This window comes from Lethenteron reissneri, chromosome 9, assembly GCF_015708825.2.
Source record: "Lethenteron reissneri isolate LAM-NWPU_2019-01 chromosome 9, ASM1570882v1, whole genome shotgun sequence".
Classification (NCBI taxonomy): Eukaryota; Metazoa; Chordata; class Hyperoartia; order Petromyzontiformes; family Petromyzontidae; genus Lethenteron; species Lethenteron reissneri.
The window spans coordinates 5581917-5607856 of record NC_083787.1 but is presented as its reverse complement, the minus strand read 5'-3'; the positions used below and the strand labels follow the sequence as shown (position 1 = coordinate 5607856).

General features: G+C 46.2%; 1 protein-coding gene across 2 annotated transcripts in view; it reads left to right on the top strand.

Annotated features, from left to right (window-relative positions):
• GNAO1 (G protein subunit alpha o1) overlaps positions 1–25940 on the top strand; it is a 151339-nt gene that overhangs the window by 48133 nt on the left and 77266 nt on the right. For both annotated transcript variants that reach the window (XM_061548778.1, XM_061548777.1), the window contains exon 3: positions 7811–7952. In XM_061548778.1, the coding sequence (XP_061404762.1) occupies positions 7811–7952 (142 nt within the window). The remainder of the gene's footprint in view (positions 1–7810; positions 7953–25940) is intronic.

Here is a 25940-nt window from a genome sequence, read left to right as displayed (position 1 = left end):
AGTATAGAAGCAAACAAGATGTATTGTAAGAGTCACTTTATTTTTAATTAATATTAAAGAAGTGAAGTTGCCTTTACATGCTTAAGCTGTTAATTTATCCAGCGGAAAGGCCCGCCCGCCTTTGTCTCCCCCATTGGCGATGTTTACACACCGCACCAGGTGAACATCTGAGGCTGAGTCGACCTAAGGGAGGCCCCCAGGACCTGTTCAGATAATCGTCACCGGTGTTGGCCGTGAGCGGGAATCGAATTCGGGTAGCCGGGGTTGAAAGCGCAGTGCCGCTGACCGCTACACCACCGCTCCCCGTACGCACGCGTGTGCGCGTGACACTTCAGAGCCCCCGGTACGATGTCTTGGGGGCCGTCCATAAATGACGTCACACACCTGGAGGGGGGGGGTCAGACATTTGTGACGATATGTGACGAGGGGGGGTGGCGGTTTGAGAAATGTGACGTCACATCAAAATGCGCAACTTTGAATAAATATAGACAACACGTTCTACTTAATTAAATAGACTTTTTAACAAATGTTTTCTCCTACAACATCAGAGTGCAGCGCCACATTAAATACGCACTATGATGACGATAGTTTAAAGCGAGTTGAAGCATGTTTTATTTTCAAAATGGAAATATGGTTTGGGGGGGAGGGGCAGAGCTTTGTGGCGTCATATTTGAGGGGGGGGGTAAAAAATCGTCCAAAATCGCGTGATGTCATTTATGGACGGCCCCTTGTCCGGCAGCGACGGAAAGAAAGACACGTTCCATATATAAGTGGTGCTGATCGCAGAGGCCCATCAGTACCACAGCAAGCATCGCAGAGGCCACCATTATAATCAGTACTGCCTCTTTGGTAGTGGATAATGGCCCCACTACCAACTAAGTCTTTGCAACGATTCCAACTTCTCTCGGTTACCGATTGATAAAATGCTTTGCATTTTGCCACCCGTCCTGGTTTTCCCAGGATCATTTTGTCGAGGTCGCCAGCCGTCCCTTGGAAATTTTGTTAACTCTTTCCGGGGACATTAAATGTCCACCACATTTTTGTTTTAGGGGCCGTCACGCGATTTTGGACGATTTTTGACCCCCCCACCCCCCTTCGTTTCACGACGTCACAAAAAGTCAGACCGCCCCCCTCAAATATGACGTCACAAAGCTCTGCCCCCCCCAAATAAAACATGCTTCAAATCGTTTTAAACTATTGCCATTATTGAGCGTATTTAATGTGGCGCTGCACTCTGATGTTGTAGGAGAAAACATTTATTAAAAAGTCTATTTAATTAAGTAGAACGTGTTGTCTATATTTATTTAAAGTTGCGCATTTTGATGTGACGTGACATTTCTCAAACCCATCCTCACAAATGTCTGACCCCCCCCCCTCCCCCTAGGTGCGTGACGTCATTTATGGACGACCCCTTAGTCAATTGCGTAATAATACACAGCTCAAGACGACGCAATTAAACGTCGCTGCGCGTTGTCAAACCGCAACACCGCTCAACAATGAACACGCGCGTGGCTCTCGGTTGGCACAACAATGACAGCAGATTGTGGGGGAGCTTCACCAATGGTCACCTCTGTGTATCGGCCGAGACCCCCCCACCTCACGAGATATGTGCCCCCCCCCCCACCACTCCCTTCATCTGATCGGCCACTGTTCGTAGCGACGACTCTTCCCCAGACGCCGCTCATTCTTGCACCCCGAAGTCGCCCGTTGCGACTGCACAACACGGGCCCTTGTGTTCTAGCGGGGATGGGAGGGGGGGGGGGCATTCACGCTCCTCCCACCTCCTTCTCTCTTTGTCCAAGATCCCAGCCGTGTTATTTTTGTTTGGACGGGGAGGCAATGGTGTCGGGAAGTGGTCAGCTGCGTCGGCCGGTGCGGGCCTCGGCTCGGCGTGGGAGAGGCAGGACCGTCTCGTACAAAACAATTAATTGGGGGCGCGGCGCGATCTGGATTTATTGACGTCGTGGAAATATTTCAAATCCCGCGGGGCTTGTCCGCACGCGGACGTGCACGAAGAGCCACCGAGCGGGGCGACAATGAAACGTTGTGCGCACTGCGTTTGAAAATGCGCGCACGTACTTTATGCTGTGAATACTGTGCTAAAAATTAACCCGTAAAAACAAAGTTTTTCACTCTAAATCCTTTATATGCGTGGCTGCTAGAGTCCTCTCGTCCTCTGGCTTGAGATGGCTGCCACCTATGGGTCAGATGATTGTCTGCCAGGATTAAGCAATTGGTAATTAAATATTTAAAAAAATTTCCCTAAACAGTGTAAAATTTTGGAAAGTTTTTTTCACGAAAATTAATTGTCTCGCACAACGAGTCTGTGTGCAAAATGTCAGCTCGATTGGATCACGGGAAGTGGGTTAAAAAACGACCGAAAGATTTGCACGGTCGTAAGCAAGCAAGCAAGCACGCAAGCAAGCAAGCGAACTTAATATAAAGGATTTAAAAAGGGGCTTCTCCCCCCCCTCCCACCACCACTCACACACGCAGCGTCTGATGTGGTAACCATTTGGTGGGGGTGGAGAGGCGATGCAACCGGGAAAGACCCCTATAATGGCCCCAAATGCACTCCGATTGGCCGGTTGGCCTGTGACGTCACTGTGAGCGACACGCGGATATTACCGTGGCAGTCGTGAATCGTTCGGGGCTGATGGCGACGGCTCCCGACGATTTAGAGCGTTCTTTCGCAATTTTGATATCACGATTCGGTTGTGGAATCAATTCTCTTTCGTCTCGTGTTTACCATAGAAATTGTATTGTTCATTTGTTTTCCTGTTTCGTTTGTACAGCTTTGTTCAACCCATTACCCTAATTGGATCATTAACATTTGACTGCATAAACCAAACATAGATAAATAATGGATTACACGCACAATTTCACGCGCGTCCTATTAGGATAAGTATCAATACTAATCTTAGTGGATGCATCAGGTATATGCCTCCTAAACTCTTGCCATATTTTTTTATAGAAAAAATCGACAAAACGTTAGATTGTGCGTTGCAGCTAAATTTAATTGTGTCAGAGAAGTAAAAAAAAATGTCATGTTCGTGAATCTCACTTGATGCCTCATCATTCCGTGTGTCTTACAACCTCTGGGATGCTGTCTTGCTGACTGACACAATGGTCATATTGTGTGCATGTGTGGGGTTACATTGAGAGACAGAGAGAAGAACACGTGGAACATAGCACACAAAGACAAAGATCCCCCGTATAGCCTGAACAGCCACGGCACACGAGGGGTGGGTGGCCAACACCACGCCCTGCAGCCTTTGTCTCCCCAGTGATGATGTTTACACATCACACTAGGTACTCATTTTAGGCTGAGTCTACCTTGGGGAGGCCCACGACGAGGTCAGATAATCGACACTGGTGAACGGGAATTGAACCCGGGTCAGCCAGGTTCGTAGCACAACGCGCTAACAACTGCACTACTGCTCCCCACTTAGAACATACACAAGGAGAGAGATATCAGATTGACTTGATAAGAGTGGGCTTGGGCCGGACACGAGAAGGGATGATGGCTGGGTGGCCAAGACAGCCAAAGGAGGACACACACCCAAGATTTCACCGCTCCATCGCGGAGATGGAGCGGTGAAATCAGCCCCGTGTGCAGGTGTTAGATGGATTGTTGCATTGCAACACCACGATAGATGGTGACAGCTTGGAGCGGCCTTCATCCAGCAGTGGATTGATCATGGCTGACGATGATTGTGATGGTCATTGTTATTCGTAGCAAAAATATGTAACGGTCAAATCTGTTGGCTCTTCTTCCTTCATTCCTTGAAGGAGTTGATGGTTTTTCAAATTGTTGTGGTACCGACGGCACACCCACAGAAGGGAAGGCAATCGTGTTTTAAGAACGTGATCTAAACATACTTAAATACTGAGTTTGCGCCACAGGCCGTCCCTCAGTAACTAAGTGCAGTGATGTGCTTGGTGACCACAACCAAAAAGTGACTGTGTGTGTACGTTGACACTCTATTCACACGGTGAATTAATGGCCATTTGCTGACTTTGGAGGTTGAAATCCCCTTGTCTTTGTGTCTTAACGGGGTGGTGGATTGTGTTAGTTCTTCACACAAAGGGTACTATTATACCAACGGCATTGAGTTTTTGAAAGCCTCGCACAAGTGAGCCACCTTCGCTGCGGAATATTGGTTAATCGTGATTTACGGGAATTTATATATTTTTTTATATTTCCTTAGCATTAGACAACTTGATTCAGATGAAAGGGCATTGATCAGCACGAATTTTAATGGTTTATCAAAATGAGTTGTCTCTTGAACAGCATGACCTCCCTTCACAGGAATTAAAATCTTAAATTTGCTTCCGAAAGTTGTATGAAGAGTATAAATGTGGCAATTATTCAGTCTATTCCCATGGCCAGCAGCTTATTGAATACTACGCTTTAAAATGAAAGTATTAGAATAATTAGACAAATGAGCAATGGGAGTCTCAATTATTTATTCTGATAACATAGAAAAAAACTGAATTAAATTAATCTTTTTAAATATGCACTTGCATGATAAAGCATTAACAAATTGTGCTACTTAAGGTCTAGTGGCTTTATGCTTCAGGTTATAATGCAATGGAACGAGCTCAGCCGAGTCTTCCACAATAGCTGGAAAAAAATCACACCTGCGGCCTCGCCCGCTCCGTGTGAGAGGCAGGGGAGCGTCACAAACTAGCACCCTTCGCCACCGCTGACAACAGCTTCTGTGCAAAATTGTCCGCTGCAGAGTGGTCGTTGAATTCCCCTGCCCCCCCCCCCCCTCCCACGTGACATGATTTTGCAAGAGTGTGCGCGCAGCACGTCAAATCACAAACTTTAAATGGACATGAATTGTTGAGTGCAGCTAAACTAATGTAGGCTTCATGCATTTGAGATGTGGTGTTGCAAAAGGGATGGGAAGAGTACACCGGTGTTAAAATACGAAGAGTGCGGATGCGTTTGCGAGAGAATGGCTACAAGCAGGAATCACCGATGAGAAGGAAGGTGACGCGCGCAGGAGACTACCTCGGAGGGTCGCGCGTCTGGAGAAATGACCGAGATGATTCGGCGAGGGGAAAATGGGAGAAGGAAAAGGGGAAGAGGGAACGACACGGATGGGTCAGTGGGACAGCGTGAGATCGTCGAATGGGACTCTCCGTGAGAGACGCTGAAGATCACGAAAGATGGAAAGCGTCTAGCATGGATATCAACCCTCAGTAATGAGCATGTCAAAAAGAAACTATAGAATTATGATGATGGTAACTTTCTCTATGTAACCGTGGCTTTTCAGGCGTTCTTCAAAACAAACGTTAACAACTTTCAGTTGGCTCTCGCCTCGTTAAACAAGGAACAGCGCTGAATCGATGAAATGTTGCCGAAACCTGTTGAATTAAGCGCACGACACCTGCCTCGTGTTGCTGTGTCCCCTCCTAATGAGCAGCCCTTTCCTCGCACAGGAGTCCCCCCTAAGTATAAAGGTGTCTCGGTAATCGATGCTCGCACCACCTCGCGCTGCCCGCACCGGTGCTTATGGGCCTGTGGGGTTATTCGGAAGGGAATAAACCACGTCCGTACAACGAGGGGGAGTGAGTGTTTCCCCCACGCCACCCAGGGGACTCCCGTATGGAAATTCAAGAGGGGTTTTCAAAATGGAGCCACACTCATCAACCCTACTAATTCAAGGGTCACTTTCGGTGGTATCGGCTGCCCCAATGTTTAATCCTGGTTTACCACATACTGATGTTTAGAGCAAATAATACCGACATATGAACGTTGGGTTCAAAAATAAATCTTTGACAATTTTCGCTTTGAAAATATTTGTTCGCGGTATTTTTAAAGGGTTTAAAACTCCGCAGCCTACTGCTTCAATCGATTGATTTGGCAAGTCCCAGGTGGTGAGTGTGCTTGTTATGATCCCTGGTGCAAGGAATTACATTTAAGCTGAGTTTGAGTTTATTTGTTACACGGATGGCCCCGTTTAGCCAGCTTCCCAGCTGTTTTTACGAAGGAAAGGAGATTCTGTAGCACGTGAAGTTGGCAGCAAGAAAAGACAAAAACATCACAACATTAAACATCACAACAATCGGGGTGGGGGTAGGGGGGGGATGTGCCTGGTCCCCTTCTGGCCTGTGGTTCCCAGTGCAGTTGCACCACATGCACACTCGAAAGCTGGCACTGCTGACGAAGAAGCCTCTGGCTCTGCGCTTTGCACTGCCGCAGGTAATGAGGTCCCCTAGAGTTTGTTTTATCGCAGCGGGATGGCCGCACAACAGAGCAACCACAAGAGAGACTCATTGTGCGCAAAGCCAAAGCACAGCGTTTCTGTGAGGCATTCTATGGATTTATTGATTTGCTTATTTTTTTGTTACTCCTACCTTGTGTCCCCATTTACGCAGGTTTTGCTCAGGGAAGGGGGCGCCTTCAAAAGATGGTGATGGCAAAAAATGGGAAAAAACGTAAACTAAAAAAAATATATACAAAAATCCAAACCTCGGTGATATAAAATGAGAAGCTTGCACGGCGTCAGCTGCCCTTGCCGACGGTGTCCTGCGGCGTGTTTAATTATAGATTTGAAGCTTTCGTGACTACAAGGATTCATATTCTTAGGTTTTTTCGGTAAAGTCACGTAGGTAAAAAAATTAAAATTAATAAAAGTAAAATAAAATAAAAATCACGACGTTTCGGAGGCAACACAAGCTTCCGTCTTCAGGTGGAACCGTCACAGCTGTGAAGACGGAAGCTTGTGTTGCCTCTGAAACGTCGTGATTTTTATTTTATTTTTATTTTATTTTACTTTAATTTTATTTTTTTACCGGCGTGTTTAATCTCGCGCTAGCGGCGCTGCTGTTCCCCGAGGCTGTCGCTGCCCAAGCCTCACTCTGTTGACCCGGTCCACCGCCCCTTTGGCTGCGGTCCCCGGAGTGCGAACCGGCGTGCGCCCGACACACGCCCACGTGGTAGCGCTCGCCCAGCGTCGCTTCTTGCTCAAATGAGCTTGGAACAAGCACACCCTCGTCTCCTTTCATTTAAGCTCGAAGCCGGTGGTGGAAATTCCACTTTGCTATGGAAGATTCCCTTTGTCCATAAGTGGAAGAACCCCTTTGGCTTATTGTACCCCGAGGGATGAGTTACCTCCACTCCTGAAGGGAATTCAGACTCCCAACCTTCCAATTTGCAGGCCTTGTGCTCTAACTGCTGTGCCACCGCTTGGCTGGATTATTAGAACACTGCATGAGCAGTGCTCACATTCGCAGTCGGTCGGTCCAAAATGTCACAAAGCTCAAGCGAGCGAGAAGTGGTGCTCACTCATGTCGGCTCTCCGTAGGCAGCGGTGGAAATTCCACGTTCCTATGGCAGGATGTATCTACGTGCAGTATGTTGAACTTCTTTCGCACCGTACGTAGCCAACCGTGCTAAACGGATCGAGTCTGTCCATTGAAAATGTACCTAATGTCGTGCACTCCATTACGATATGAAGCACAATATAACGTTTTTTTATTATGTGAGGCAAAAGTGTTCCTCGTACACCCGAGCGTTCACATTCCGAGGTATCTGCAGTTGCCCCACCCATGGGGGCACTTGCAGCTTCTGACTTGTCGACGTTGCGTCGTAATTAAACGGATACTGTTGTAGCCATCACATGGATGGCTGATATCCAGATTAAACCCAGACCTCAGCAGAGCCGTCTAAGTGCTCCTGTGACGCCGTATTTAGTCCACCTGGAGCTGAAAAGTGACCGTCTCAAGCTTTTGTCTGATCATCTGTCCTACCCTGGTCTCCGATCTCTCCCCCCCCTCCCCCTCCCTCCTGTAGGATCATTCACGAGGATGGCTTTTCGGGAGAGGACGTGAAGCAGTACAAGCCCGTGGTGTACAGCAACACCATCCAGTCGCTGGCCGCCATCGTTCGAGCCATGGACACCCTCGGCATCGAGTACGGGGACAAGGAGCGGAGGGTGAGTGCCCGCGGTCGGTTTGCGCTTCTTGTCATTGACGAGTCGACGCTCCTACTACTCCGTCCGTGGCTCGTGGCACACCAGTGTGAAGCTACGCACAGGAGCATTCACCGTTAGTTATCGGCTCACATGATGGGGCGAAGGCTTCCAATTGCAATGGATTTAGAATAATAAAAAAACGATGATAGAATTCATCTTCCAGCGCCGTTGTAGTTTTATTTGTCGTAGGCTTTAAGGTGGAGGGAAACCTGCTGTACACATTAGAGACAACTTTAAACGGTCAAAAAGTCAACCCCAAGTGATTTTTCTGCTCAAATGAGAATGTAGGTGGTGCTCATCACCTGTTTACAACCCTGAGTCTGTGGTGGAAATTCCTCATTCATATGCCAGGGCTGAGTGTCTCCATAGGACAACCGCTGTTGAATTCCCAACAAAAGTGGTGCTTATGTCAGTCATTGGTGTTATGGGATTGTTTAACCATACTTTACCATTTTAACACGTAGGCTTTCGCGACCAGTACTTCACCATGCTGGTCAGTGCAGGTTGCTGAAGGGTGTGGTGGATGGGCGGTCGAGTGGCACAGGACCAATGCAGGTATCAGTTGCCACTGACGTTAACAATGGCCAGGAATGTGATTCAAGTCGCTGGTTTATAGCGCATAAACTTTAGCCCCTGTGCCACCATTCTGCCGTTACCTATTACGGTATGTATGGATGTACGTTGAAATTATTTCGCACCGTACGTAGCCAACCGCGCTAATTGAAGGTGCGGGCGATTTCTCTATTAACAACGTGACGTAAAAACATTATTATCCATACGTGACAAATGGCAAATGAGGTCGCATGCAAATGTTGTCAACGTGCATTTTGTTCTTCAATCTGGTCTTGCGCTTACGATCACGAAACAATTAACGGGCTTCTTGAAACGCAAAATAGTGGCTCTATCATCTCTTGTCACAAAATCACGGAGTCATTATCCATCTCAGCCTCTCACAAGGTACTAGAGCGTGAACCAGTGGGGAATTAAAAAAAGAAACCCGTTTCATTATTTATTTCGGTAACAACATGCTATGAATCAATGCCCCAAGTATTTTAATTGGTTTGGAGAATCGCCAGCTTTAATTAAAACATTCGGCGGCGCCTCACTGTAAGTAATTACCGCGTGGCTATTTAATATTGTCACGAGAACCAGCGGAGATGCATCTGGTTCTTTTAGTAGCGGGGGTGGGGGGGGGAAATTACTCGTGTCTTTTTTTTCACCCGTTCAACGCGAAACAAAACCGCACGGCCGCTTTATATTCAGGGTCACTCTTCCCTTTGTTTACAGCTAATTTTAAACGCCGTGCATCACGTGCCCTAATGGCTATTAGTGCCTCCCCAGATTCAGGTGTTTTTATATAAACCAAAGTAGTGCATCTGATGTGCCGCCCTTCAATGGGACAGCAGCTTCGCCCCTATTCACCGCTTCTTCTCGCTCGCTCAACGCCGCGTTCAACAGGTTTAGCGGCAGTCGCTTGCTGATAAAAGCTCGTTGGGGTTACCTGAACATAAAAAAAAACTCCTCGTCCACGGGACAGGATTACAAAAAAATAATATTTTGTAGAAATATACGTGCAATATATGTATACAGTAGTTGCGTGAAAAAAAAATATCGAGAAAAAATCACGGGGAAAATCGCAACTCTTCGAATTTGGTTATTTATTCAGCAGGAATTTCAATGAACGATTGTTGGAATTTCCTTTGCTTTTTCGTAGCAGCCTTGCAGTGTTGTCCATTGGTGGGTTATTATAATAACCACAGTGAAATATAAACTGCTTTACTAAAATGTTATCATGAGTGCTAGAGGTAGGAAACAATGAAATTGAGTGGAAAAATAAATATGGTGGCCTCACGTAAACTCACACGTTTGCGTGGAGATGCAGGAAATTAACTCTTGACAACTTAGCACCGCGCTCGTTTTGCTCGTCCGTCTCGGTGGTTTTAACCCGAGAGAGAGAGCGAGAGCGCAAAATCGTGACGTCCGCTTCAAAGAGAAGCCGTGCCCGCAGACAATTTCACGAGATTGTCCAATTTGCGCCTTAACAACGAGCCACGTCGAATCACCTCAAACGTCCCCCCCCCCTGCCCCCCATCTCGCTTTGGAAAACGAGTTCATTAAAATGGCCGCGCACGCGGCGGCGGCGACGAGAGAACAGATCGTCGTGATGAGAGAGAGCGAGAGAGCGAGCGAGACAGCGGTTCCCGCGCTCGGCCATCGTCGGCTGATCGCCCAGCCGGACGAAACATTCGGCCACGTGTCACGCCCAGGTCCCCCTCCCCTCCTCCTCCCACCAAGATGTTAATTTCACGCTTCTTCTTCTTCATTCAGCAGCTGCGACTAGACCGTGCCTCGCTGGAGTCGTTTCACACCCACAAGCTGCATCGTCCCGGAGGTTAACGTCCGGCAGGCTCCATGTAATTCCGTATACTCAACCGTATTCTGTCTACGGATTAGAAGGCGACGCTACCCAAATGTGTACCCGGTGTCAATAAGCGCAACGGAAATCTGGCCACGTGCGCACACGCCTACCCAAGTACAAGATGCACCGCAATGTTTTTCTTCAATGCAGGGGTGAAAATATATTATTGTTAATTATATAAAAGCATACAGAGCACTCCACCTGGATGTAAAGTGCATCGATTGTATTTGCTTTTCAGACAATTTGTGCTCTTGGTCGTTGTAGGTAGTTGCCTAGATTCAAGAGTAGGTATGGTCTTGTACATCTGCCGGTCATTTCAGTCAGTCAACCCGTGGCACCTGGGTCTGTCCTGTGACCTCCTGTCAGCGAGACTTCGACATTTCACGTGGCCTCAAAGTGCACCTGGCCTGGCACGTGCGTCGTGGTGTCACCATCGTCCTTTAGTGGCGAATGGCGGGTTTCGGTACTGGTAGGACCTTGGAGTTCACATGGTTGGTAAGGAGCAAGAGATTTCTGATTTACAATAGACAGCATCTGAGTTTATATAAAAAAAGGCTGCTCGAAATACATTCGCTTTATACAGATGCTCCCTTCCATTGGTTTTATGCAGAGGTTCATTTTGGCAGAAAATACACACTTGAGTCTGGATAATTAATCTCTTGGCAAAACAAAAATAGAGGTTCACGCCCGGTGACTTTGCATGACTAAAAACCCCTTTGACCCTGCAGCAATGTGCTTGATTATAGATAATATTGAGCCTCGCAATCTTGAAATGCTATGACGCAGTGGTGAGCGCGTGACTCAGAGGCAGAGATGTCTGCTGTGTTGACTCAGTGGGTATCTCACGCTTGGTTTGTCTGTGCCTCAGTCTAAAGATACCTTGCTCAAAGCATGTATAAGTGGAACTCTATGCGGTCTCCATATTTATATATATTTGAAATAACCCATTGGTTTATTGGCTGTCCAGACCTATATTATTGTAATTTTGCTGCTGGATAATAGCAAACTGGAATGCCGAGATCTTTTTTTTACGAGCATGGCAAACGGTAGGCATGGAGCAAAGCATATCATTATATTATCAATCACGATCAGTTCTTGCGCTCACAATACCTGCGTCATTCACGTGCGTATGATTTGATTATTTCCCCATTCATGCAAATGTTGTGCTCATGGCGCGTTAAGAAATAATTGGAGACAACAAACCGTCAGTATATAAACATGGGGGGAAAGGAAACACATTACGAACATAACGGTCAAATTTAGCATTTTTTTAAATTGTTGAATTGAATCTCAGCCCTTGGATTGTGATAATGGGACCTGTCTCCATTGTGATTTCGTGAGATTCTTTAGGAACCAAAGCGCCCAATTATGATTCCTACAGGAATCAGCTGCTGCCATGATCTCATGGTGATCACGCTCCATTTGCAATCCAGAGGTCACCAGTTTAAATATCCCAGTGCGGCAAACTCCTTCAATTTCCCCGTCTCCGTCTGCCCGGCGGTTATGTTGATCGGCATTTTGTGTGTGTAATGGGGCACAGTGAAAATGTGGGTACTGCCACCACTTAAAAGACACCTGGTCAACGTGGGGAAAAAAGTAGGGCCAAAATACCCTCCAGCATTCCCTCGAGTAAACGCCATTCCATCGGCAGGGGCATGCACGAGCAATTGCAGGGCTGCACCTTTACCTGTCACCCGCACGCATCGCCCATCTCTAATTCACGGAGAGTTTCCGCAATCCGCGGCTCTTCAAGGTTGCTGTGGCAGTCTTCAGCCATGGGTGGCGTGTGTGGAACCCAGGTTACGACCAACATGGGTGGTGATAAGCAGGCTTCACGTCGCTACAATGCTTATAGCCAGCCTGACTGCGGGGCATTTATGGACACGAGAGCATTCAAGTGCATCGTGACATCAGCGTATGAACATAAAGCAAGCACTTGAAACGGCCGTCTGTTGGGATGTTTGATTAATGTGCATGAAGTGGCGTTTTGAATGCACCGATGTGCATTGGATCAGGTCGGCGCTCGTCAAAACACACGCACGCCTCTGTTGTGAGGGACAACTTCGTGAGACACATGCGTTTACACTATGAGATCTCCTTTACCAGTGGCAAAATGTAGTAATAGGTTTTTACCCTTTTAACTGGTACAAAATCTGACACCTTTATACAAGGCATCATGTTTGCAATAACCTCAACACCAATGGAGACTAGGCTCTAAAGAAAGCTGTCTCGGGTGTGGACCAATCAACTTCAAGGACAGTGCATCTCATTATCATCATCAGAGTTGTTTCTTTTTGTTTGCATTTTGACTTCTTGTGTTGAGGTTATTGCAAACATGATGCCTTGTATAAAAGTGTCAGTTTTTGTACCAGTTAAAAGGGTAAAAACCTATTACTAACACATGCGTTTCTTTGCAAGTATAAAGAAAACGTGTTCAGGGGCACGCCATTCAATGGTGGCAGTGACAGAGGTACTAAATTGTTGGTGTGGATTCAGTGAAGTTGACTCCAAAGCGTAAAGTAGGAAGTTTTACAAAATAGTTATAGCAAATTTGCTTATGTGAGAAACAAAGCAAATTGGGAAAATAATAAAATAAAACTTAATTTGATTGATCCTTTACAAATTGACGAGAAGAACCATCGTTAAAAAAAAACTTGTACAAATGATAATGAAACAACAGAAGTACATAAGCAATTAAACAACACGGTACATCCGTGACATTCGGCCCTGCCCTTTATGTACGGTATTGTTAAAAACATTCACCATATAATTCTGCAGACGTTCATTTATTCATTTAACATACACATGGGCAGCTTGCAAAAACCCGAGCAACACCGCGTAAGCGTGCAGCGACCCTGACGTTGCCTGCTTTATGAACAAACTGCCGCGTCCAAAGTTAAATAAGCGCAACGAAACGCCACATCGGACTTGTATGAATGCCGCCTAGAATAACGCGACTATGGCCTGTTGCAACGTATCACATGTGTACACGCGCTACAAAAATACGGCACTCAACACGAGAGAGAGCGAGAGAGATGTCCTCGCGTTAACGTCCAGCGCCGTCCCTCCTGAGCGGGATGCGGAGCTGGGATGTCCGGCCGCACGCACGACGCCGGCAGCCGCTCGCCCGCTCGCAATGCAACACGAGCATCGCCGCCGGCTGTCACCGCAACCAGCGGGGGATCTGGCGACAGACAGTTGGTGGTTGGTTGATAATCTGAACCGGCAATAGCCAGTTGGTTCGGGACTGCGATCCGTGGAGACTATGTACCGTATGTATGTTGAACTTATTTTGCACCGAACGTAGCCAAACGTGCTAATCGGAGGTGCGGGGGAAGGACAACGAACTAAAACACGGGCGGTGGTGGCGAAGGGCAGCGACGTTCAATACTGCAAATTATCCGAGGCCAATCTACCCCCCCCCCCCGCCACCGCAAGGCTGAGACAAGACAGCTGACGGAGTGGTGGCACGGCAAATTAAATTTCGAGGGTCAAATGTGCCACCTGGATGGTGCTCGCTCTTACGCGGTGGATGGCGCCAATGAATTTGGGTTTTTTTGTTGTTGTTTTGGCTTCGCATGTTTTGTTTTCAGGTCGTGCCGATTGTTGTTGTGTGTGTGTGTGTGCGTGCAAAAGTGTAGTATGTAGAGTGCAGTTATGTTCTTTATGTCCCAATTGTCCAGCTGGGGTCACCGTGCCGCGAAGGTGAAGAAACAGTCGCGTTAATTTGTCAGTCAGTAGAGCAGCACATGATGTCAGATGATAGCACAGAAACACCGCTGGAGTCATTTCAATTGGGCCTCTCTTACCCAGCGTTAGATTGTTGCCCTATATTGGATCTTAACTTGACCACACGAGGTCAGTGTGGGTTGGTTGGAGGGGGGTTGGTGGGGAGGGACCATGAACCAGTTGAGATATCACCACTAATGCCGGCTGTGACCGGGAATCGAACTCAGGTTCATGGCGCAGTGCGATAACCACTACATCACAATTCCACCCCAATACAATGAATGCCCCATTGCACTCTGAAAAAGTATTTCCCATCACCAAATGAGATACGCAAAATATATTGTTACAATTTTGGTGATTTATACGTTCCGATTTGGTACTTTTTTAGGAAATTATACCGAACTGAAAGAATTACAGGATTGGAAGTGTTAATAAAGTCATATCCCGCTATCAATTGATGCTACGCCAGGCATCTATAGAGCAACCCTAAGGACAACTGCACCGAGGCCGAGGACATGATGCCTAAACAGTGCCTGTATTTGTGTATAACAGCTGAACATTTTAATTTCTGCTAAAACAATGAAATAAAAAAGTACGAGTAAACCTTTATGGAAAAATATGAGAAAAAAATGGAAGGCAAAACGACTTTAAAAACTATAAAAACGAAAAAGCAAAGAGAGGCGTGAGGAAAAGCAGCGACAGGCACGCCATAAAAAGCTATTAAAACCATTGTAAAAAACTAGCCGAGTAAATAACAAGTTAGACTTTAGGAGCACATGCGGAAGGACACGTACATGCGGGAGGAGATGGAAGCGATAAAATCAGCTTGTGTGCAGGTGTTTGGTGCTTTATTGCATCGTAGAATCGTGAAAGATGCCAGTGACTTAGAGAGATCTTCATCCAACTTTGGAGCGACTGTGACTGACGATAATAGTAGGTTTTTACCCTTTTAAACTGGTACAAAACTGACACCTTTATTCAAGGCATCATGTTTGCAATAACCACAACACAAGTAGTCAAAAAAGCAAACAAAAAGAAGCAACTCTGATCATGATAATAATATGCACTGTCCTTGAAGTTGATTGGTCCACACCCGAGACGGCTTTCTTTAGAGCCTAGTCCCCATTGGTGTTGGACCAGATGACACCAGAAGGCGTACAACTCAAACACAGTGCAATATCAGAGTATTGAGAGCTCGGGGTAAGCATTTACACTATGAGATCTCTTTTACCAGTGGCAAAATATAATAGTAGGTTTTTACCCTTTCTCAGCAGCGTAACATTTGGGAAACCCTTGACTTGGCCGAGAACCCTATAGACTGATGAATGAGGTTCTGAGGACTGAGAATCGCTCAATTACACTAACCTCTGAAACGCTTCCTGAAAATATATTTTTGATTGGATCGCCATTTCTCCTTAAGGGTCAAGCTTTTGCTGCCAGCGTTTTTTTTTATTTCAACAATCGTAGTGAATATTGTATGATGTAAAATGGCGTATCGCTGATATAAGTGATTAGTAATATATTTGTTTTAATTAAACCCATAATTTATCCAGACATAAAAGTACACTGTCAAACGGTCACAGGCCTAAGCTGGCCAGGGTTAGGGAAGGATATTGAACAAATGCCACATTAAAGCCACCGTTATTGGAAACATTTGTCAAACACAGACGTATGGTGCACATTAGCTCAACGAGAACATTTTATTATAATAATGAAAATATAATGAAACTTGTAAGAAATCAAAAGGCCATGTCCCAGATTGGTGTTGAAACATTACACATTTAAAATTATTAAGCAGGTTTTACATTGTTAATATTTCATAACGCAGGCTACAAGAAGACCATCCTTAATTTGTGGATTATGGTTTAATATACGGTATGTGCTTCTGTCGGTGATGTAAGGCACTTTAGATTATAACTATTCGTGGTGCGACACCTTACGGGAGACTCAGCAGCGTAACGAGCATTGGGGCTCCTTTGACAACCACAATGAGATACGTTTTCAACAACAGTGTAAAAGAACAACTTATTTAAAACGTGGTTAAATTATATTTTTATGAAAATGATTTCATTCTCGTTATACGTTTTCATTTTCATTTAATGAGAGCTAGTTAATAAGGTTTGTCACGTAAACAGAACATGCCAATTCGTTACTAGTACAGCACACCGGTGTGTTGGAGAGTAAATCCACAACAATTAGAATCTGACACATCTGTCTGTCGCCTGATGATGCTAGTTGTAATTACTGGCGAAACGTCGTACTCAAATTGTAAATGTTGTGGATTTACACTCCAACACACCGGTGTGCTGTACTATCAATGAATTGGCATGTTCTGTTGACGTGACAAACCTTACTTATTGGCTGTTTCGGGTGTTGGTGGGTTTAACGACACATTTATATATGTACACGATCTAACCCAAAAACAAATCTATGGATAATATTGGTCGCGAAAGCCTACCACGTGTGAAACTGAGTAACGCTTGGCTTTCACAACTTGCACAAATAAAACATTGGGGCACCACCTGACCGATTGCCGTATCCCACTGAGCTGATAAATGTAGTTAGGCCTCTGGGGAGACTATAACGCGAATCGATATACAGAGTTGTAATATGCTTAGTTGGAATGGTTAAGGTGGTTTTAAATTCTGACATGGGCTTGGTGTGTACAAACAATGCTGGTGTGGCAACCCACATTTTACCTCGCCACAAGTGAGCAGGTTTTGATACTGTGTCCCACTTGGAGTTTCAGCTGTCATGAGGAGGCATTCAAAATGTAGTATTTGCATGCTGTGATAGCTGTGCATTGGGCACATAGCGATGCATCAATTCATTGATTAAAATTGATTCTTTGGCCCGTGATAAATGCATCATATCACACGTGTACTGATACCATTTTTAAAATGCTAATGCAACACTTAGACCAATTTAGTGACTACAACTTTATAAAGAAGACGCAATAAAATGGAAAACGATACAAACGAGAGACAGTAACTATTGGACAAGAGAACTGATTCTTGAACGAAATCTCAACCCCGGATCCTTCCGATTGCTGCGGGAGTAAATCATTGCGCACACTATACACATGCATGCATTTACTGCCCCCTTTTTTCAACAGGCTGCTGGAATCCTGGTCCGTCGTTTTCGTGAAGGATAGCAGCTGGAGAAAAGATAATGGGTGTGCCATACCGATGTACAACAGAGGTGTGCTACATGCCTCTAATTTGCTTCTCGGCTACAAGAAATGCACTATAAATTGGTGGTGGTAACATTTCTCCGTCCGTTAATACGCGCTAAATAATTCAGCAGCGGCTGGCACGGAATGGTCTTGCAGCGTTAACCCAATAATTAAATATACAAACAGCCAGCACATGCCAATTAATAATTCAAAGGTAATGGGAGGTGGCAAGGTGGGCCCTTTCTCCAGGACTGCGCTCTCTGCTGAGTTCCCCAGACCCCAGGGATCATAGCTGAGCTCTCCCCTTGATAAATATTTCCATGGCCCCACAAAAACACCCACAGAGCCCAGTTTCCATTGTCTTCTAAGGATAGACCATAGGAGCAGACTATTTGTCATCGGTCTCCATTATGTGTGTGCGTTTGCGTGTGTGTGTAGAGGGGGGAGCGGTAGTGTAGAGGTTAGCATGCGGTACTACAAACCTGGCAACCCGGGTTCGATTCCCGCTCTTAGCCAACACCGGTAACGATTATTTGAACCGGTCCTGGGGCTCCCTTAGGTCGACTTGGCCTCAAATGAGTACCTGGTGTGATGTGTAAACATCGCCACTGGGGAGACAAAGGCGGCCGAGCGTGGTGTTGGCCACCCACCCCCTCGCGTGCCATGCCGGCCTTCATAGGTGCTCGCTAACAGCACTTGCCCCAACAGTCTGTTAAGGCTATACGGGGGTTCATTGTTTTTGTCTTTGTGTAGAGGTTAGCAATAGGTGCCGTGAACTCGGCGATTTTGATTCCTGGCCACAGCTAAGACACCAGTGGAAAGTATTGCTTGAACCTTTCACGAGCCTCTCTTTGGGTGAACACAGACTTTCATAAGTGCATAATGTCGTGTGTAAACATCAGCATTGTGGATACAAAGGTGGCTTGGCATTGGTCTGACCACACCACCCCCTCATGCGCTGTAATAACCTAATATGTTCTCACCAGAACCACTTATCCCAACAGCTTGTTATAATGAATGTGGATAAGTATTTGAAAATGTGGGTGTGTACATTCATGTGAGCTGAATACACACTATATATTATTTATTTATTCATAAATGTCTTTCTCAGTCCCAAGACCTCTTTCCAGATAAGTTCTGGATTGGGATATTTTGCCAGATCCAAAATAATTACCTCTCAACCAATCAGATTAAACGGAGGATCTTTGTGTTTTGTTTATTTTTGCGTCCGATCAATTAGAGCTAACATGGATTAGTTATTACGATGTTATTGTTTCATTTTATTATCATTTTATGAACTATCGAAAGACAGGTCTTCTCTGTCATAAACTACACACATTTGTGATGCACGATATTTTTGTTAAGATTCGGAGGTGCGGGGAAATCGCAGACGGGCGGGAATACGGCCAGAACCAGCGCCAACATTTGCCCCAAGGTATTTAGCCCTATATTGGGATGTTTGATCGACTCCGCTCGTGAGTGTTCATACATAAGGACGAGGGTGTTAATTAAAAACGTTGAAATTGCCAATTTCACGTGAACAAACGAGTGGGTGGCTTCAGAAGTGACATCGTTGTAAGTCTAAGATGACTGATATCAAACGATAGAAACGACCATTGTTCTCAAAGTGGCCCTCCCATTGGTGAGTATTGTCCAGACGCGCATGGTGAGTTCTGTCTCATATTCCGGAGACGTTATCGATGACCACGTCTGCAATGAGACATTTTGAATTGTGCCGTTGTTTCTGGGGTAGGTTATTTTGTGGGGTTGGCTATCAGGTGTTTATTTGGGATATTAGCATTATCCCAGAAGTCTTTGCCATGTGCCGCAGGACTGAAATAAAACGATGCGAGAACCCATTAATGTTGTATTTTCTTTTTCTGCAGGGTGACCTGGGCGTCTCTATCTGTAGAAGGGTCTAGTGTATGACTGTATAATTCATTATTTTTCAATGTATTTTTCCACATTAAATGTTTGATTTATGACACCAGTGCACAAGGGCCCTGCTCTTGTGATTGATACCATGGCCTCTTTAACATCCATTTTACGGAAATGCATGCTGTGTGGTATAATGGTTAGCACACTGGACTTTGCAAACCAGAGGTCACCGGTTTGATCTCCCAGCAAAGCAGTGGAAACAAGAAGCAAGTTTATTATATCTCCCCCACGCCCTCCGTCAATCCAGCAGTATAAATGGGAACACCACAGTTAGTTGGTTGACAAGTCACGTGTGGTGGGGTAAAGTGTGGGTACTCCCACCTCGTGCAAGATGTGTGGCTAGCGTGGAGAAGTAGGCCAAATACCACCAATAGCGGGCTTTCTGGAGCTCCCCTCTATTTGAAGCTGTTCTGCCAGCAGTGATGTGAATCATATATTTCTCAGCTGCGTGTGCCATGGTTTGGCAATTTCCTAATGAAATTACCAGATGGTCGTTAGAACTGACCTATCGTATTGGTGTGTGAGATGGCTCATTTGAAATTTTACTGGGAATACAAAGACGTCTCAGCACTGTGATCTCATACACAATATGGGCAGCGTGTTGGAAGTATCCTCAATATATTCTATTGGACACACAATACATTGAAAAACAATACATGCACATCCAAGCTATTCTATATTGATCTAAAGTTGAAAGTAGGTTTGGTCTTTTCACACTTATCTTCAGTTGTACAGGATTATTTTACCATCGAACAAGGTGATTTTAGGTAATTTTAACGTCAACCACATTTTCTTGAATTTTATTTCGAGAATTTAGTGCTATAATCAAGAGACATAAATGGGCTTTAGAAATTGATCACAATTGCCTCTGGGTGAATCAAAAGCAACTTAACCCACTATTACATTGTGCACCGTTATTGGAAAAACTGTCACAATAACTGTCTGTTGTGTAAACAACAGAGATAGCGCATGCTTGTCTATTAGACCAATATATACTGGGTTTGACCCCAGCTTCAGAATTTGTGTTCCGTTTTTCAATACAAAAAACTTGCTTTCAAATAATTCACAACGGTCCGCTGTCAGTGGGAACTGGTACGGAGTATGGCTTTTCAGCCACCCCTAAGTCTACTCAGCTTTGAATGAGTGCCTTTGATAACGAAGTACATCTTAACAAACGTGGAGACAAAGTCAACTTTTACTACGCATGGGGTCAGACCACGAGCAGGAATCGAATGCACGTCGCCGGGGTTTATAGAGCAGCACGCTCACCGCTACAAAGACAAATATCCCCCATATAGCCTCAACAGACTGTTCAGGCAAGTGCTGTTCACGAGCACCTATGAAGGCCGGCACGGCACACGAGGGGAGTGGGTGGCCAGCACCACGCCTGGCTGCCTTTGTCTCCCCAGTGGTGATGTTTACACACCGCACCAGGTACTCAATTGAGGCTGAGTCGACCTGCTGGAGGCCCAGAACCGGTTCAGATAATCTCCGCTGGTGGTGGCCACGAGCAGGAAACAAACTCACGTCGCCAGGGTTTATAGAGCAGCGCGCTCCCCACTACACAACCAGACGCACACATATTCTTAGGTTTTTTCGGTAAAGTCACGTAGGTAAAAAATTTCAATTAATAAAAGTAAAATAAAAATAAAAAATAAAAATCAGACGGAAGCTTGTGTTGCCTCCAAAACGTCGTGATTTTTATTTTTTATTTTATTTAACTTTTATTAATTTAAATGTTTTACCTACGTGACTTTACCGAAAAAACCTAAGAATATGAATCCCTGCAGTCACGAAAGCTTCAAATCCAGACGCACACACTCACGCAGGCACACCAGGGCAGTCGAGTGCAGGAGAAGCAGCAACTCGTACAGCGCTGTGCATGGGCACACCAGTGGCGTAGTGTGCTTCACTGAAGCCCCGGTGAAAGGAATGAAATGGGACTCCTCTCCAATATCCTCACGATTTGTAGCCTGGGGGGACACGGGCTCCTCCAGCCCATGGGACCCGGTGCAGTTACACGGCCTGCACACTCGATAGCCACACGAATAGGGCAGGCAAAAATACACATAAACACACAACAGCCACCACTCGTCCTTTGCCACTAAAATGACGGTGGCTTTACCGTGGTGTGTGTGGCAGGTCTAAGGTGCACACTGAGAGCACGTGAAGTGTTAAAATGCCTTCTGCCAGGAGATGACGGGACAGACCCACGTGTTACGATTTAACTTAGAATGAGATGACCGGACAGATGCGCCACCTGTGCTCTCCACCGTGCCAACCATGAACACACGGTAACGCAGCTGTTTTGGTTTAGATCGCGTAAATATATAAATGTGTCGTTAAACCCGCCACCAGCCGACACAGCCAACTAGTAAGGGTTGTCATGTAAACAGAACGTGCCAATTCGTTACCCGTACAGCACACCGATGTGTTGGAAAGCCAAGCCACACAATTTACAATTTGAGTACGACGTTTCGCCGGTAATTACAACTGGCATCATCAGGCGACAGCCAGATTTGTGGAGAAGTCCACCTGTTTCGGAACACGGACGCACGAGCAAGCACGCAACACAACACCCGCAAGAGGTATAAGGGGGCAACAACTCACGCACGCACACGCACGCACACCCAGTGAGCAAAATACATCAACAGAAGGCTGCACATGCAAATGCCGCGCCACGAATAATTGAACAAACAAATGCAAACCTCGCGCTCATGTAGGCACGCGCGCGCGCGGATACAAATGTGAGCGAAGTACCTGCGTGCACGCGCACAGAAACGCTCGCTCACGCGTTTCGCACGTTTCGCACGCACTCGGCATGCGAGGTCAAATCAGGTCTTGGGAGGCAGATGGTCATTCACGGCCCCGTCAAAAGAAAATAAAGGGGGGTTTACTTGGCCCGCCATTTCTAATTGTGCGTCAAGTCCGGCCGGTACCGCCGGCTGAAATGGACAGATAACATGCAGAGCACTCCCCGGTCATTGCCTCTCATTGTAAGTCAGTTAATATGTACGTGGAGGCATAAGAGGATGAGAGAAAATAAATGTTTGGTAACATTCGGATAAATCAGGCACGCGAGCTTGACCCGAGTGGCTCTTGGGGCGAGGTCTGTGTCTCGAGAATCATAATGGCAGTGCTGAGGGCCTGGGATTGAATCAGAAACACAATCTGTATTTGTGCTGAAGGAATCGGATGAGCTATAAAGCTCTTTTTCACAGATGTCCAGTCAAATTAATCCATCCCCATCCTACCAGACAAAACCCCACTGAGGTCTTAACTTGTTTTTTTCTTTTTTTAAAACGTGAATTGGTGGTGGGGGGGGGGAATCGGAGGTGATTAAACCCTAGCGGGCAAGTTGATTTTGTCAGCTCCTTTTCACCAATGACCACAACGACAACAACACGCACGTGAAATCCCACTGACTCCACCTCTATGGCGGCTATGGGGCGGGGCGGAGGATTCAACGCTAATATTGACCGACGTGCTCCGCGTACACTCGTTTTGCAGGGCGTGTTGATGCTTCGTCCCTCGCGGGTGCAAAGGAGAGGCCCGCTGAAGTGAACTCGGTTTTACGGATGGTATCAAGGGTGACAATCACGTGCTGCGACGCTTACAGCGAGTGTGCATTATTTGTCCATCACGTGATCCGAAGCTCAACGTACGATTTGAATATCGTTTGTGGGGTGGGTTTGGAAGGGGCAAAAAAAAAACACCAAATAAAAACTAACTAAAGAATTTACGAGATGTGTTTGTGTATATTCAGCATATATAAGCGGCGAGTTAATACAGTGTGTGCCAATGCCTGTGTGTGAAATAGGCACCCTATTTGCACAGTTTAATTTGAGGGCCGTTGCTCCTGGGATTTATGACGACGTGCTAATTGGATTCTATGGCTCGGGTCAGAGGCTTAATACCGGATAAATATATATTTTTTAACCCTGCTGCTGCTGCTGCTGTTGTTGGCCAGACACTGTCAGTCTCACCTGTGGCAGCGCTTGCTCACATTCGTGAACACACAGGCTCAGCGTCACTGGCGAAGCAGTGTGCAAGGTATGACCGGGGCTTGGTCTGCGCATTTATTCATGTATTTATTCATGCGAGAATTGGGGTGACGGAGGGGTGCTGCCGTGAATGCGATCGAGGGGCATTGGAGGATGTGATGGAAGCATGTGAGGTAACGCATTCTCCCTTCTTGCATTAGCTAGAAAATGTGCATGTTTTGTTGAAGGGCACAGGAGGAGGGGCTACTGTTCACGATTGGAGAGCTGTTATTGTTTGTGTTCTCTGAAAACGTGCTTTGAGAAGCAGCCAATTAGTTGATCATATCTTCCTCGTACCTGTACGGATGAATGCACGGATTCCCGTGTGTGGTAGTGTAGCGGTAGTGTAGCGGTTAGGGCCATGCGCTACGAACTTGGAGACCCGATTCTCGCTCACGGCCAATATCAGTGACGATTATCTGAACCGTCTTGGGCCTCCCCTAGGTCAACTCAGCCTCAAATGTGTACCTGGTGCGGTGCGAAAAAAAGCATCGCCACTAGGGAGACAAAGGCGGCTGGGCGTGGTGCTGGCCACCCACCCCCTCGTGTGCCGTGCCGACCTTCATAGGTGCTCGCTAACAGCACTTGCCCCAACAGTATGTTAAGGGCGACACGGGGGGATCTTTGTCTTTGTGTGCATTCATTTAGATGAAACGTGACAAGGGTGCACAGCGCACAGGAGAAAACAAATCGCGTCTTTTTTAATTCATTATGAATTGGTCATATAGTGGAGATTTAGCCTGGCTAGCAGACAATGTCGTTGTTGTTGTTGAACTCTAGCTATATTTTACTGGGAGCAGGGTTAATGCCCACGGCCCTTTGTAAAGGACGCCAAGATAGTGTGCATGATTTGGGTAGCAGGACCCTCGGTTTAGCATTTGAATTGAAAGGCAGCAACTTTCGCATGAAGGTAGCCCATCATACCATGCTGGAGTAGTGTAACCCCTTTGTCCGCACAGGAGAGGAGAGTAAAATACAACACAATTGAGTTCGTATAGCATTGCAATGGAACCACTCGTGGGCAGAGGAAAACAATTGTAAGGCATTTATTCACGACTTTGAATAGTGGCAGGGAATCAACAGCGCAGATTTAAGGGGTTGGGAAGTTCAGACGATGAGGGCAGTAGAGGAGAATGAGTGACCTCTCACCGAGCCAAAAGGTTGACTTCGACAGAAAGCCTTTGGTCGCTGGAGTGGGAGATTTGTGTGGAGGGGAGAGCCGAGTAAAGTGAGATGAGCTGGGAGTGTAGGAAACTGCGTGGATGGGAGTAGAGTGAGATCTCAGCGGTTACTGTATGTAGGAGAGTGTGTGGTGGGAAGTAGAGTGTGATGATAGGGGAGAAGTAAGAGAGTCCATGGAAGGAAGTGGAGTGAGATGAGGGGGGAGAGGTGGGAGAGTGTGTGGAGGGGAGTAGAGTGAGATGATAGGGGAGAAGTAAGAGAGTCCATGGAAGGAAGTGGAGTGAGATGAGGGGGGAGAGGTGGGAGAGTGTGTGGAGGGGAGTAGAGTGTGATGCAAAGGGAGAGATAGGTCGAGGCAAATACATAGAATGACGCCTTCTGAAAATTTGACACCGTTTCTGTGGTTCCTTGGAGACCCCTCATGCATTGGTCTTACAGCTATCAATCCCCACTGCCTTGAGCCACTTTTGCTGACTGTGTGACTTTGACATACACATTGACTATGTAACCGAGCTGAATGATCACAAAATGGATATTGCCTTTGTGTACTTGCACAACCCAAAAGGGGAGCTCAGCTCTTCATCCTGTCCCTCCTGCACGCTGCACAGCAAACAGAAACATCTCCCTTGTCACGTACCTCATTTCACTTCATCTCACATCAACCCACACACACCGGTACGAACTCTCTTACCCCACAGCATTGGCCGCTGCACCTGCTTCACCGTACACACCCCGCGTAATATAAACAGCAAACGCACTCAGCCAAACAACCCCAATCTCCGCACGTGCTTTTTTTTACATTGTGAGATTAAACTGGACCGGCCTAGAGGAAAACCCAACTCGGCAAACCAACTTGCTCAATTGCCTTCAATCCACATCCCCGCGCCTCTCACGTGGACTGGGATGGAGGCAGGCATTGAGCCATGATGCCCTTGAAGTAGTTTGGAGCAGTTTCATTTTGAATGCAGCAGTAAAACGCCTTTCATATACCCAAGAAATTCTCACCGGGTCTCAAGACGGGTTTACAGAAGGGGTTCTGCATTGGGGGGAGGCGGAGGCGGGGGAGGGTGCCAATTGCATGAGTGCATGTTTGGCGTGTGGATATAAATGAGACTACCCAGAGGAAGCCGACTTTGCATACAAATGCGTGGCACTCAAAGACTCTTCAGAGATATATTTCAGACTCCACTGTTGAATTGCGATCTCGCACTCCACCTTACAAATACCAAGTTTCGAGTTTCAAGTTTGTTTCACCACGTGAGAACTCAAAGAGACCAGGATGAGTTTCTTTTGCAAAAAGTGACTTGGGGCATTAGTTTGCCACGAGGGGCAATGATTACGATGTATAATCTCAATTGATTAATGTATGTGTAATTTAGTAATTTGGGAAATTTGGACCAGTTAGGTGACCAAAAATATAAAACATGAAGATAAACAGCATGCTTAGAATCCTGGGTCCTGAC